Source organism: Prionailurus bengalensis, chromosome F2 (assembly GCF_016509475.1).
Source record: "Prionailurus bengalensis isolate Pbe53 chromosome F2, Fcat_Pben_1.1_paternal_pri, whole genome shotgun sequence".
Lineage (NCBI taxonomy): Eukaryota > Metazoa > Chordata > Mammalia > Carnivora > Felidae > Prionailurus > Prionailurus bengalensis.
The window spans coordinates 74,766,375-74,779,414 of record NC_057353.1 but is presented as its reverse complement, the minus strand read 5'-3'; the positions used below and the strand labels follow the sequence as shown (position 1 = coordinate 74,779,414).

The following is a 13,040-nucleotide window of genomic DNA, read 5'->3' as shown; positions in this document are numbered from 1 at the left end:
TATATGGGGGAGGGGATGCGGGCCTCGCCTGTACACAGGGTACCACGGACCTAAGGCGGGCCCAGGGATTTATCGGCACAGGATTTGTCCACCTAGTCACAGGCTTTGGAGAGCCCCCCCCCCCCCCCCCCGGAGCGGTCCCGCGGTCCCTCCCCAGCAGCAGGGAGGGCCCAGGTCGTTAACCCCAGTCTTCAAGAGCAGACGGCGAGGCCCAGCGTGGCCAAGGAAGCTGCTCTACCCGCCGGCGGTAGAGCCTGCCCCCGACCCCTCTCTCCCGAATCGTACCATCCCTGCCACCTCTCGTCCCCACACGTGGGCGGCTGTCATCTGTCTCGCTCGCCCTGTAAGCGCCCTAGGGGCAGAAACCGCGAGCCCCTCGTTCCTGCACGAGGACACGGCCGAGGGAGGCAGCAGGCTGTGTCGCAAAGAGCGGGACGGAGGCTCCACATCGGTCACTGCTGGTCACCGGCTGTGCGACCTCGGGCAAATCGCCTAATCTCTCTGACCTTCGGTTTCTGCGTCCGCAGAGAGGGATGATCACACCAGCTTCACGGTATTGCCATGAGACTTGTAGGAGGTGCTCAGTAAATGCGGGCGCACGTCTGTCGGATGAACCGAGGAGGGTCTTACACGTACACACAAAGAGCACCTGGCAGGGGCGTGACAGTACCCACTAACTGTGGCCCCTCTCTCTTAGCACAAGGGGCCGATCTCTGTCCACCTAGAAGGAAGAAATGAACAGAGATGGAAAAGCCAGTCGCATCTGTAATATGGCTTTGTCGGCTATCACGTTCCCAGGAGACTTGGCCGAGCTCCTGAGCTCCCTGCCCCGGCTTCCTCCGTTCGTCTCCTCCTGGTGGACATCTTCCTCCTTCAGTCACAGAACCTTTGGATAATCCTTCCCTATCTGACAGGGCGAGTCTTCCCTCAGAACTCCGCTTCCTCGAAGTTTTCCGGGCAACTGTCACAAACCCTTTCTTCCGTATGAGCATCCATAGTCATTTTTTTTTCCATTGCAGTCCCACCGGGCCCCTGGAAGGACTCGCAGTCCCATTATCTGTCAGTTTTACGAGGATGGTCGTGTATGGGGTTTGGCTGGAAGGCAAAGACCTGGCTGCCATCTGTCTCAGAGCCCTCGCCGGGTTAGGATGCCGGGAGAGCTCTCCCGCGGGGCCTTGCGTGGGAGCTCCTGAATCTGGACACCAGTGCGGGCCGGGTAGGGTCGGGTGCCCAGAGAAGGTCCCCAGGCGGGGGCTGCGTGCAGGAGAGGTGCCCACCTCCTCCCGTCCCGTTGCCCGGGTCTGTCTGGACTCTTGGCCGCTGCGCTGCGTGTGCCCTTGGCTGAGCCCGGGGAAACGGACGGGCTCTCCCTTCCCCAGCACCACCCGGTCTGGGAGGTACCGGGCTCCAGTGTGTGTGGACCTGCGCACGGCCCCTTTCTTCCTCCTCACCCAGACACCTGCTGCCCTGCACCTCGCACCTTTTCTCCATCCAGCCCTTGTCCTCCCAGCCACAGCACCCCCGAAGGAAGGCTGATCTGGCCCCTTGTGGTTCCCCCAGCCTATAGGGAACGCTCGGTTTCCCTCCTGAGCTAGGAAAGCTCTGGAAGAACGAGCAGGATTTGCAAGGGAAGATCTGAAAATCTGAGCCCTGGCCACTTACTAGTTGGGAGACCCTGGGAAAGTCCCTCACTTGCTCTAAGCCTCCATTTCTTGGTTCTATTTATCTAAAAAATGTTTAAAGTTTATTTTTTATTTTATTTTATTTGAGAGGGAGAGGGAGAGGGAGAGAGAACAAGCGGGGGAGGGGCAGAGAGAGAGAGGGAGACACAGAATTGGAAGCAGGCCCCAGGCTCCGAGCTGTCAGCCCAGAGCCCGACGCGGGGCTCGAACCCGCAAACCGTGAGATCGTGACCTGAGCCAAAGTCGGACGCTCGACCAACGAACCACCACCCAGGCACCCCTCTTTCTTTAAGAAAATGAAGTTAGTATCTGGGTTTTGTAGCAAGGCTTGGCACCAACTATGGAGGGGGCACCATGAAGGTTCAAAGGATTTCACAACAAATCACACAGATACACTCCCTGCCCTCCTCAACTATACGGCGCTTGGGGGACCATCGGTCACCCAGCTCCACAGGCACCGGGGCGGTGGCCGGCCGCCAGCTCTCAGCCTCAGATCTGGGTGCATCGGAACCAGCGTCTCTGAACCGGTGGGCGACTAGCTTTACCCCCGAGCCTCAGCAACCTCATCCACAGATGGGGATGTTGGTCCCAAAGAAGGTGTCCCTGTGAGCGGGTAACGAAGCCTTTCTTGCCACCTTCCCTCTGTCTCTCGGCTTTACTGCTGGCAGCAAGCTCCGGCCCGGGCTGTGGGATCTTGGATTCGGAAGCTCTTTCCAGAAGCCCACCTCCTGCCCGCCCGGGACCTGCCTGTACACCTTAAAGCCAGCAGGCTGGCTGTGTTCTGCCACGTGTCTTACTCCCCTGGCTTCTTGAAGGTGCAGACCCCTCCTCCCTTCCCTTTGGGTTGCCCTGGGGTGGAGAGAGGAGGAGAGAGAACCCTTAGGATCCCCCCCCCCCCAGCAGCAGGCTTCACGCGCGGGGCCCCACCGTGCACGCTTCCTAAGCTATCGATGGCTGTGCCAGCCCAAGGCGCCAGCGGCTGGGGTTAGAAATCGCCCAAAGCAATGTTTGCTCAAGAGAGGCGCTTTTGTTGAAAGCTGGCATTTCCCTTTCCAAATTCTCTCGGTGTTTTCCGACTCCTCTCCTTGTAGTATCTCCAGCATTTGGAGACTCATGTTCCAAACCCGAGACTTCACGAATCGCCTGCCAACTTCCTCGCTTCGCGCTGCTCGGGGAAGAGTGACTGGCCCAAGGTCACACGGCCAGCCCTGGGCAGGGCTGGCACGGGAGTCCGGGCCCCCGACGCCCCGCTCCGCCAAGTGCCCCTTTCCTGCTGCGTTTCAGGTGGGAAAGAAGGGCGTAGATCGCCTGTTTGCTTTGTCCCGCCCCCCAGGGGCTGCCGACCCCAAGCGTGAGGGGATCAGCCGACCCCCTGCAGCCCCAGCTCTCCCCCTGGCCTCTATGCGGGCACCTCCTCGGCCCCACACTTCCAGCCCCTCTTCATCTGGCCCGCCATGCCGCAGAACCGGCTGGAGAAGGGATCTGGGTCCCCTGTCTGAGCCCCTCCAAGCAGGACTCACCGTGGCCAGGGCGCTGCCCGCGGCTGCTGCTGTCACTGCCACCAGCGTCCAGGGCAGGAACCACCTCATGCCTGGGAGTCAGGGGCAAAGGCATCTACCGAGCAGCCCAGAGGATCCGGCCGCCTCTCGGGGGAGCTGGGCCGAGAGACTGGCCTGGCCCATCAGGAGTACCAGATATGTCTCTTCCCACAGGCCCGGGGCGGGGGGGGGGGGGGGTTATTAAAGCAAGATCTGACGTCAGAGTTAAGGACAAACCCTGCATTTTCCTCTGAAGAAACTTTTCCTGCCTCTCTCTCTCTCTCTCTTTTTTTCCTTTCTTCCCTCTGTCCCCACCTCCAGCCCAAGCTTGGCCAGCCTCTCCAGCTCTGACAGCTCTTAAAGGGAAAGTTACAGGGCTATGATTTCACACTGGGGCAGTAAATTCTCACGGAAGGAGCCGGGGCCATCCTGCCAAGGTATTTCACGAAGGTGGGGAGGGGGGGGATCGCGGGGCGGGGTGGGGGGGGATGCCAGGAGGAGGCAGAGATACAGTTACCCTGGCGGGCGGGCTGGGGGGACCTCTGAACGTGCTCCCAGCGGGGGAAATGAACTCCCTCCCATTTCTTCAGGCTGTTCCTGCTTCTGGTTTTCATTTGCCATCATTCACTCTTCTCTCCTTGGCTGCGGATGGCTTTGAGTGCAGCCATCTAGAAATGATAGGAATTTACAAATGAACTCAGCCCTGGGGCTCAGGCTCTCGCCCTCCCTCCACGACAAACGAAAACCACGGTCTCACCGATTTACGGGAGTTCCATCTGCCTCTCATCAGCCAGAAGCCTTCTGGTGCCCGGCACCGTCTCACTGTGTCTGGGCCCTTGTTATACCCCTGGTGGGTTTGGGTGGCCAGCCTCCCCCCTGCTGGATATTGCCACTCACGGCAGGGGTCTCCCCTGGGGCCCCATCTACCCCCATGGAGCTCCCTCATGCTCTGTGTGGATGTAAGCAACAGCCTCCCTTCTGGCCCCCCAACGTCCTCTACCATTCCCCAAGGTCATCAGAGCGAACGTTGGAAAACCCAACCAAGATCCCTCCTGGCTGGAGCTTCCCCGAGCCTGCCCGTCGACTCACGTGGAATCCCCAGTCCCGGCGGGCCGTCTGAGCCCTCCCTGCACACTCGTCTTTCCACTCTGCCTGTACTCCCCTCAACCACGCTGGCTTCCTTGGTCTTCCCCTCACGCCCCAACGAGGTCCCATCTCTGGGCTCCAAGGGGACTCCCTGCCCTGTGTTTTCCCTCAGCAGTTACTTCCTCTCTTTTTCTTTTCCTGCAGCCTACGAAGGGAATACGGGAGCGCGCACGGCTGCTCGGCAGTGGTGTAGGTTTGCGCGAGGGAGTTCGTGACCCCAACGGTGACTCCGACGGTCTCTCCATTTGTCGGCCTCGGACTGGGCCTCTCACCCGATTCTGGCCAGTGAGACATAGAGAGAAATCTGCTGGGGGCTCCTAGAAGGGATGGCATCCCTTGGGAGGAGAAAAAAAAAAAAAAACAATGGTCTACTCATTTTCTTCTTAACTTGTGCGCAAAGTTGATGGCTGGAGCTGCAGCAGTCATATCGAGTACGTGAGGCACAAGCTTGAGGATGAAAAGCCAACGTGCCGAGGCTGGAGGAGCAGAAGAGAGAAGAGGTTGGGTCTTTGGGATTTTGTAGTGTTACTGAACCAAACCTGGAACAGCTACCTCGAGGTTCAGCGAACCCCCGATGGACACCGTCGGCCCTGTGCCATGAGATCTCTCATGACCGTAAGGCAGACGGAGTGGAAACTCAGAGATGCTAGGTGATTTCAGGGCACGCACCAAGCCAGGGTCAGGCCTGGGGCTGGGACCACAGTCTCTGAACCGTGACAAGGCAGAGTCCGGACGGCCAAGCGAGCAAGCTTGACCTGCCAGCTCCTGTCGGTGTTCTCTGATGGGAGCCACGCGGAACCCCGAGACCGCGACAAGCAGTTGGAACTGACGACCCCGAAGCTCGATACTGTGCGGGTCCCTTGCGCCTGCTGGTGAAGCCCCCAGTGGCCCGGCCGGCCCCGCTGCAAGTGGCCGTTCTTCAGCCCCAGTGACACCTGGAGGGCGGTGACACGGTGACTCGGGCCGAGTGGCGGGTTAGGAAGCAAGACCCCTGAGGTACCCCCACGGTTCCGCCACTTCCCGGGGGGGCCTTGGGCAACCGGCAACATCTCTGTACCTCGGTTTCCCTTGTTTAAAGAAATAGGATTGAGTTAGCGCCTAACCTACAGGGTCATCAGGGGCCGTGAAGGAGGCGGTGAGGTGTGGCCACCCGTGGTCGGAGGAGTCAGAACGGGCGGCAGCTGAGGCCGGGATGATCGGGTCGTCCTACGTCCATCCTGTTCCAGGGATTCAGCATCTCGAACGATCTCACGGGGCGGCCTGGGTATGTGCCTCGGTTCACCCTCGGCGAATGGGGGCCAGGCACTTCCCACACACGAGCCGGACAAACTCTAAACGACTGGCTGGTGGTGACGGGGACACCAGCTGCCGCTTGTGACGCATCCGTCCCGTCCCAGCGACTCTTGCTACCTCGCCGAATCCCCATCTCGGTTCATCCTCGCAGCTGACATCTCACTGTCGTTGTGCCCTTTTGCAGATGAGGAAACTGAGGCCTGGCCGCAGCCACTCAGCTGGTGCAGGGCAAAACCGGGATCGGAACTCAGACCCGTGTGGCTTCGAAACAAGTTCTTTTTTCAAGTAGACCAAGTTGCCTCGCGTGTCGAACCAGGAGATGAGTCAACACAGAAATGAATGAGCACTTTAGATGGACAGGCGGATGGACAGACGGGTGCATGCGTGGGGAGATGAAACCCCTGTCTGAAACATTCCGGCGCCCAGGCTTTCCCGGGCTGGGCTCCACATCTCCGTTTTCCACACCCACGTCTCCTTCCCCAACCACTCTGCCAACACAGGCCCCGGTTGGTCTCACAGACCGTGAGGTCCGAGGGCCACAGCAGACCCGCATCTTCCTCTGTGCTGTGTCCCCAGCAGCCACACAGGTTCCGGCACAGCACGCGCCGGAGGCCTACTGTGGGTGAGAGGTCACATGAGCACATGAGCAGATGGAGAGGTGGTGAGGGATGTATGGGTTTGATGGAGGAAGGAAGGAAGGAAGGAAGGGGGAGGAGGGATGGAGGGAGGAGGGAGGGAGGAAAGGAAGGAAGAAGGAAGGGAGGGAGGAAGGAAGGAAGGAAGGAAGGGGGAAGGAAGGGGAAGGAGGGAGGGAGGAGGGAGGGAGGAAAGGAAGGGAGGGAGAGAGGGAGGAAGGAAGGAGGGAGGGAAGGGAGGAGGGAAGAGGGAGGGAGGGAGGGAAGAAGGGAGGGAGGAAGGAAGGAAGGAAGGGGGGAGGGAAGGGAGGGAGGAAGGGAGGGAAGGGAGGACACTTGGAGGAGGAGACAAAGGACCCATGTGTCTGTCTGGCCACCCCGTGCTCCCCAAAGAGCCTGAAGAGTGTGCGGTGCTCAGTAGATCTTCAGAAACTCTTTGCTGAGAGGCAGCCAGGGAGTAATTGAAAGGTGGGGGACCCGCAGGGCAGTGTCCTGGCAGGTCCAGGTGACAGCAGGGGTGTGTGGGGTGGGGTGAAGGCAACATCCTGCCTTTTCGCAGGCATGAGGCCCGGGGACGTCACACAGGGGTATTTCTTTCCATCCTCCTTGGTACTTTATTTGCACCGGTGCTGTGGAAGGTTCACGGCAAACTGCCAGGGCCACGCGGGGCCCCATCCGTACTTAGCATTGTCTCCTCGCTCCTACTCAACCCTGCGCTCCACACCTCTCCCCCCCCCCCCCGCCCCCACCAGCCAGGGTCTGCACCCTAGAACTCGTGTTATCTGTGCGTATGCGTCTCCATAAAATACGTCGTGAGGTTTTAACTCAATCGTCACGCACGAAGCATTTTCCGTTCGCTGAGCTCTGCTCTGAGTGCTTAGCAGGGAGGGTAGGTGTGCCGATCTCGCGCCTCTTTACATTTGGAGAAACCGAGGCACAGAGCGCTAAAAGATCAGCAAACAAGTAACAGAGCCCAGATTCGAGGCCAGCGCGTGTGCTCTGCGTCTCGCGCGCTTGTGACTTTTTACTCGGGAAGGGGGGGGACGCGGCCTCGGATGGCCTCCTTCCAGTGCCCGTGTTCCTACTCCCTTCCGTGGATGTCAGAAATCTCCGTTCCCTGTCCCCAGCATGCTGTGCCTCGGTTTCCCCAGTGTGCGAGCTTCAGGCTCCACCTCATCCCGTCCCCCTCCTGAGGGGCCCTCCCGCGACCTGCAACTCGCCACCGAGTTTGTCTGGGATTCGGGCCTCACCATTACTTGTCGCCGCGGCCGATGCCACCCCCGTGTGGCGGACGCGCGGGCCAGGGCCGGATCCTGCCTCCTGCCTCCTGCCCATTCATCTGCTGTGTGGCTTCGGAGAAGTCACGTAACCTCTCTGTGGGCTGGTTTCTTTGCCTCTAAAGCAGGGACGAGAGGGGTACAGACACCCTGAACCGTTCGTGGGCCAGAGTCAGTGCTGCATCAGGGTGCGTCCGACAAGCTTACCGCATGGTGAGCGCTCGGTAGAACCCTCAGCTGTGACACATACTCTCCTGTGGCCTCAGTGTGGGAAGCCCGGGGTCTGGACAAGGTCCCGCATCCAGACCTGACACACAGGAGGTTCTGAAGAGCTCTGTGGCCGAGCACAGGAAAGGCGGACCGGGCCGTGTTTAGCTCAAGCCTCCTTCCCAGAGGCCTCTGCTTCCGCCTCTCCCGGGGTCCCTGCCTCCAGCTGGTTGCGTGTTGTCTCTTAGCCTGAGCACGGCTTCTAGAAACTTTCTCCAGCAGACCTCCCAGAGCTGTAAATAAATTCCAAAGAGGGACTGGAGGAGGGGGTTCAAGAGCAGAGGCCACTTGGGAGCATTCCTGTGCCAAACAGTAAGGCCGCCTTGACCAGAACCAGATGCACAGAAGATTCCAGACGCTCTCAGGACCAGGCGCCCAGGAAGCCCCAGATCTGTTCCCAGCCTATTTGTTATTTGTTTGTCCCACGAATGCAGGCAGCGTGTGTCTGGGGGCTGCTCAGACACACACAGCACACCCCCACCTGGGAAGCAGAGGCAACCCGGTTCGTATGGCAGAGGAGGAGGGGGAGGGGGGGGCGCCCTGCCTCCCCCCCTGCCCTCCATGCTTGCTCGGTGGCCCGGGTGGGGCTCTGCTCTCTTCCCGGGGCCCGAGCAAGAATGGAAGAACCCTTGAAGAATGACCCTGGACTCCAGGTCTGCTTAGATTCCAAGGGGTCGAGATAACGGTCCCTCATGCCCAGTGGAAACATCTAGGTCGGCTCCGGGAGGCTGGAGTCATGGGCAGCCCCTGATTGGCTCCCCTGCTCACTACTTGGTTCTGGAGCAGTGACTGACCTGGGCAGGAGACCACGTCTAGTGTCAGCCTTGGAAACAGGTGGGGACCCCCGGGACCCCTCACTTCTCACCCGGGAAGGTAGAGAGGAAAGGCGAGGGTGCTGGGGTCAGGCCGGTCTTTTTTACGTACCAGGTGGCAGATCTTGGGAAAGCCACGTCCCTTCTGAGCCTCAGTTTTCCTGTCTGTAAAGTGGGGGTGCCGATCCCATCGACCTCCTAGGGCCGTGACCGGAGACCGAATCACTGTTTAGCATGTGGTGGATGCTGAATAAATGGCTGGGATTAATACGATTTTTGCTCTTTATCATCACAGAGCCCCGCTTGGGTCCCCGCCTGGGTCACTCTGAGCCACCCCTGGGTCTCCTCCTCAGCAGGGCTGGGGTTGGGACCCTCACCCGGATCAGGATAGGAAGGTTCCCCGTGGTGATGCCCACCTCTGAAAATCACAACGATGACTCCGTCACCGTGGACTCACTTCGTCTGTTCTGCACACCTGTTCGTGCTCTTTCCGCGTTTGGTTTCTTTGGCTCCCCGTCTGTCTGTGAGATTCATCCTCGCGGCTTCTCGGGCCACTGTTGTCCCCGCGTGCAGGGCGGTGGGGGCGGGAGGGGGCTTTGTACCTCTGCGATGCGGTTCTGGTACGTGGTCCGGCCTCAGAGCCTAACCGTGGGGCCTGGCCCTTCCCTCTGCCGTGGGGGACCCAGCTGGGACTCTGCCTCTGTGTCCAGCTTTCACCCCTGTTGCCCTGGACCTGGGATTCCCGGCTGGATGGGAGGCAGCAGGGACACTGTCCCAGAACCGACCACGCCTCTCCATCCCTGCACCCCCTCTGAGCTGACCCCGTGCTTCGCGTGCAGTGGTGACTCCGTAGATGTGAGTTATGCGAATAAACCTCCCTCGCCCTCTTAGAAAAAGACCGAGTCATCTACCTCATGGGATTTTAGTGGCTCTTAAATCAAAGAAAGCGTGCACCTCTCTGTGTTCCAGATTCCTGTGAAAGTTGGTGGCGTGGGTTAATTCTCTGTGCTGGATGCTCGCCCAACCCTTCCCTATGTTTTTTTGTTTGTTTGTTTGTTTTTTAAGACTTAATTCTTTTAGTTTGAGGTTCAAAATAAAGTTGAAAGGCGCAAAGATTTCCCTTATGCCCGGTGGCCATATACAGGCATATCTACCCTCATGATCAATGTCACCCACCAACATGGCACATTTTTTTTTTTTTTTTAACTAGGGATGAACCTACGTTGACTCATCGTGGTCACCCAACGCCCACGGGTACATGAGGATTCATTCTTGGTGCTGCGCACTCTGTAGGTGTGGACAGACACACAATGGCATCCACTGAAATATCATAGAGTATTCTCACCGCCCTAAAAATCCTCTGTGCTCCGTTCATCCATCTCCCCTCACGCCAACCCTTGGCCACCACTGACTTTTTTTTTTTTTTTTACTCTCTCCATCGTTTCGCCTTTTTCAGGGTGTTCTAGAATTGGAATCGTGCAGTATCTAGCCTTTTCAGATTGACCTCTTGTGCTTGGTAATATGTTCTGAAGTTTCCTCCGTGTCTCCTTATGCCTTGATAGCTCGTTCCCTTTTTAGTGCTGAATAATATTCCACTTCCTGTATATACTACGGTTTATTTATCCATCCACCTGCTGAAGGCCGTCATGGTTGGTTCCAAGTTTGGCAGCTAGGAATAAGGCTGCAATAAATATCTGTGTGCGGGCTTTTGTGTGGCCATAGGTTTTCAACCCCTTTGGGCAAATACCAAGGGGTGCAGCTGTTGGATCGTACGGTAAGAGTATGTTTACTTATTTATTTATGTATTTTTAATGTTTATTCTTGAGACAGAGAGAGAGAGAGAGAGAGAGAGGTAGAGGAGCAGAGAGAGAGGGAGGCACAGAATCGGAAGCAGGCCCCAGGCTCCGAGCTGTCAGCACAGAGCCCGACGCGGGGCTCAAACCCACCAACCGTGAGATTGTGACCCGAGCCGAAGTCGGACGCTCGACCGACTGAGCCACCCAGGTGCCCCAAGGGTATGTTTAATTTTTTAAGACATCACCAAATTGTCTTCCAAAGTGGCCGCACCATTTTGGATCTCCACCATCAGGGGACGAGGGCTGCTCCTCTCGCTCCGTATCCTTGTCTGCATTTGGTTTTGTCAATGTGCCGGATTTGGGCCGTTCTAGTAGGTGATGGATCCATCTCTCACTGTTGCTTTAATCTTCCCATGGTTTTTGTTTTGTTTTGTTGTTTAAGTTTATTTATTTGTTTATGTGGAGAGAGACAGGAACAGCATGAGTCGGGGAGGGGCAGAGAGAGGGAGAGAGAGATAAGTCCAAGCAGGCTCCGTGCTGCTAGAGCAGAGCCCGAGGTGGGTCTCGAACCCACGAACCTATGAGGTCACGATCTGAGCCGAAACTAAGAGTCAGATGCTCAACCGACGGAGCCACCCAGGTGCCCCAATCCGCCCATGGTTTCACTCATGACCTCAGAACCATGGGATGAAGCAGGTGCTGACTTCATTTTACTGAAGCAGAAATTGAGGTCAAAGTCGGCTGGGACCCCAGAGTGCCAGGGCCCTTACCCACGTTTCTGCCGCTCTGAGGGAAGGGCACTCAAAGCTCCAAGGCTCTTGCGTGTTTGAGGAGGAAAGGAGAGCGTGGTCTGGAGCCCCGGGCGGGCTTGGCGGAAAGGCTGGGCGCACGCTGAGCTGTGGAGGCTGTGCTGGGAACGGGACACGGTCTGCAGGAAGGGTGCAGGGTTCCAGGCCGGGGAGCAGCGAGAAACCCGGGTGTGGACGGGAGCCTCGTGTTACCCTCGTCCTTGGCACTGAGGCTTTTCGAAACGCCTGTGGAGGGAGCCTCAGAGGAGCAGGTTCAAAGCCAGCCTGGGCCAGGAGACACCCCAGCATCTGTGCCGGGGGAGGGGGCGGGCGGGGGCTCGGCCAGGCCAGTGATGGGCCCGTCGGCCTTCGTTCTTGAGCTTCTGGGCATCTGGCCGGCCTCAGATGCAGCCCAGTGTGGTCTGGACGTGCTCAAAAGTAACGGTGCACGGAATTTACTTCCAAAACGTACAGATTCCCAGGACTGCAACCCAGAGGTTCTGAGTCAGCCAGCGGGTCTGGAAAGCGCTGCAAATTTGCTTTTAAACAGACACTTCCTGGTAAGTCCGGGGCGGGGGGGGGGGGGGGGGGGGGGGCTTCTGCGGAGCCTGCTTTGAGAAACAACACGGCCGAGTAAACAAGAGCGGGCGGTGGGCCCAAGCGGGCCTGAGCTGGCTTCAGCCCCTGCCAGCATTTCACCTTGGAAGAGCTGTCTGCATTCCCTGAGTCTCTTACTCCCCATCTGCAAAGTGGGCCGAGGATGTGTCCCGTTGGCGGGGGCGAGAATGGAGCGCAGCGACGTGGCCCTGTGCTAGCTCCGCCTGAAACGTTACCAGAGCCTGGACAGCCGGCGTCCACCGGTGCTTATGCTCTCCTACCTGGAGGTCAGAAATCGGAACTCTAGGTATCGGCCGCAGTCTCCCCGACGATTCTAGGGGAGAGCCCTTCCTTGCCGCTTCTGGCTCCCGGTGGCCCCAGGGGTCCCTCAGCCTGTGGCTGCATCACCTCCCTGTGTGCCTCGACGTTCGCGTGGCCTCTCTTCTCTCCGTGCGTCTCGGCAAGGACACTTGTCATTGGATCCGGGGCTCACCCAAAGAATCCAGGAGGATCTCATCTCAAGACCTTTCACTTACTTGCATCTCTGAAGGACTCCTTTCCCAAGCAAGGTCCCGGCCCAGGCTCTGGGGTTAGGACCTGGACCCGGCTTCTCGGCAGTCACCATTCAACACCCCCCAGTGACGTCTATGAACGCGGGGCATGACGCCGGGGACATCACGAGTGTAACTAATTGCACAGGGCTCACTATCATCAGTGCTTCCAAAACTTCCCTCCTGGTCCGTCTTGTTCCCCATCCGCCCAGCCCCACCCCGCCCCTCGCCCTCACGGCCACGGGCAGCGTCTCCAGCACGTGCCCTTGAACATGTGCATTCATTTGTAGGAAGGGAGCGTAGTGCGTGCATCTGACTTCGATTCACATCGGCGGTGCTGGCTGCGGGCCTCTTCCTCTGTCCCGTCCTTCCTTCCACTCGGGCTGCGAGTTCCCTCCCTGTTGCCCCGGGCACACCTGTCTGTCGTTTCTAACCGCCACCCAGACTCTGTGGCGTGCGTCGCCAACATTTGGCGCCCCCACGTCCCCCAGGTGGACAGAAGCTGGCCCCCAGCCCTTCATCAGTGCGAGCGAATCCTGGGTGAACATCTTCACACATTTCCCTCGGGGAAACGTCTCAGGGCTTACACCCAGGAGTGGGGCTGCGGGCCACAGGGCATACATTTGCTTTGCTTTCTTTCATTAAGCAGCATTAGGTT

The 13,040-nt window shown here is 58.6% G+C and overlaps 1 protein-coding gene and 1 long non-coding RNA gene across 2 annotated transcripts in view; one reads left to right on the top strand and one right to left on the bottom strand.

Moving 5' to 3' along the window:
* Positions 1-3,541, bottom strand: part of CCN4 (cellular communication network factor 4) — a 34,067-nt gene extending 30,526 nt beyond the window's left edge. Inside the window, exon 1 of the mRNA XM_043601825.1 lies at positions 3,203-3,541. Coding sequence (XP_043457760.1) covers positions 3,203-3,271 — 69 coding nt within the window. The 5' untranslated portion in view covers positions 3,272-3,541. The remainder of the gene's footprint in view (positions 1-3,202) is intronic.
* A 7-nt stretch (positions 3,542-3,548) lies between these two features.
* On the top strand, positions 3,549-6,357 carry LOC122495834. Its single transcript, XR_006300618.1, has 2 exons — positions 3,549-3,657; positions 4,511-6,357. It is a non-coding gene; the product is annotated as an uncharacterized LOC122495834 (long non-coding RNA).
* The last annotated feature ends 6,683 nt before the right edge of the window (positions 6,358-13,040 follow it).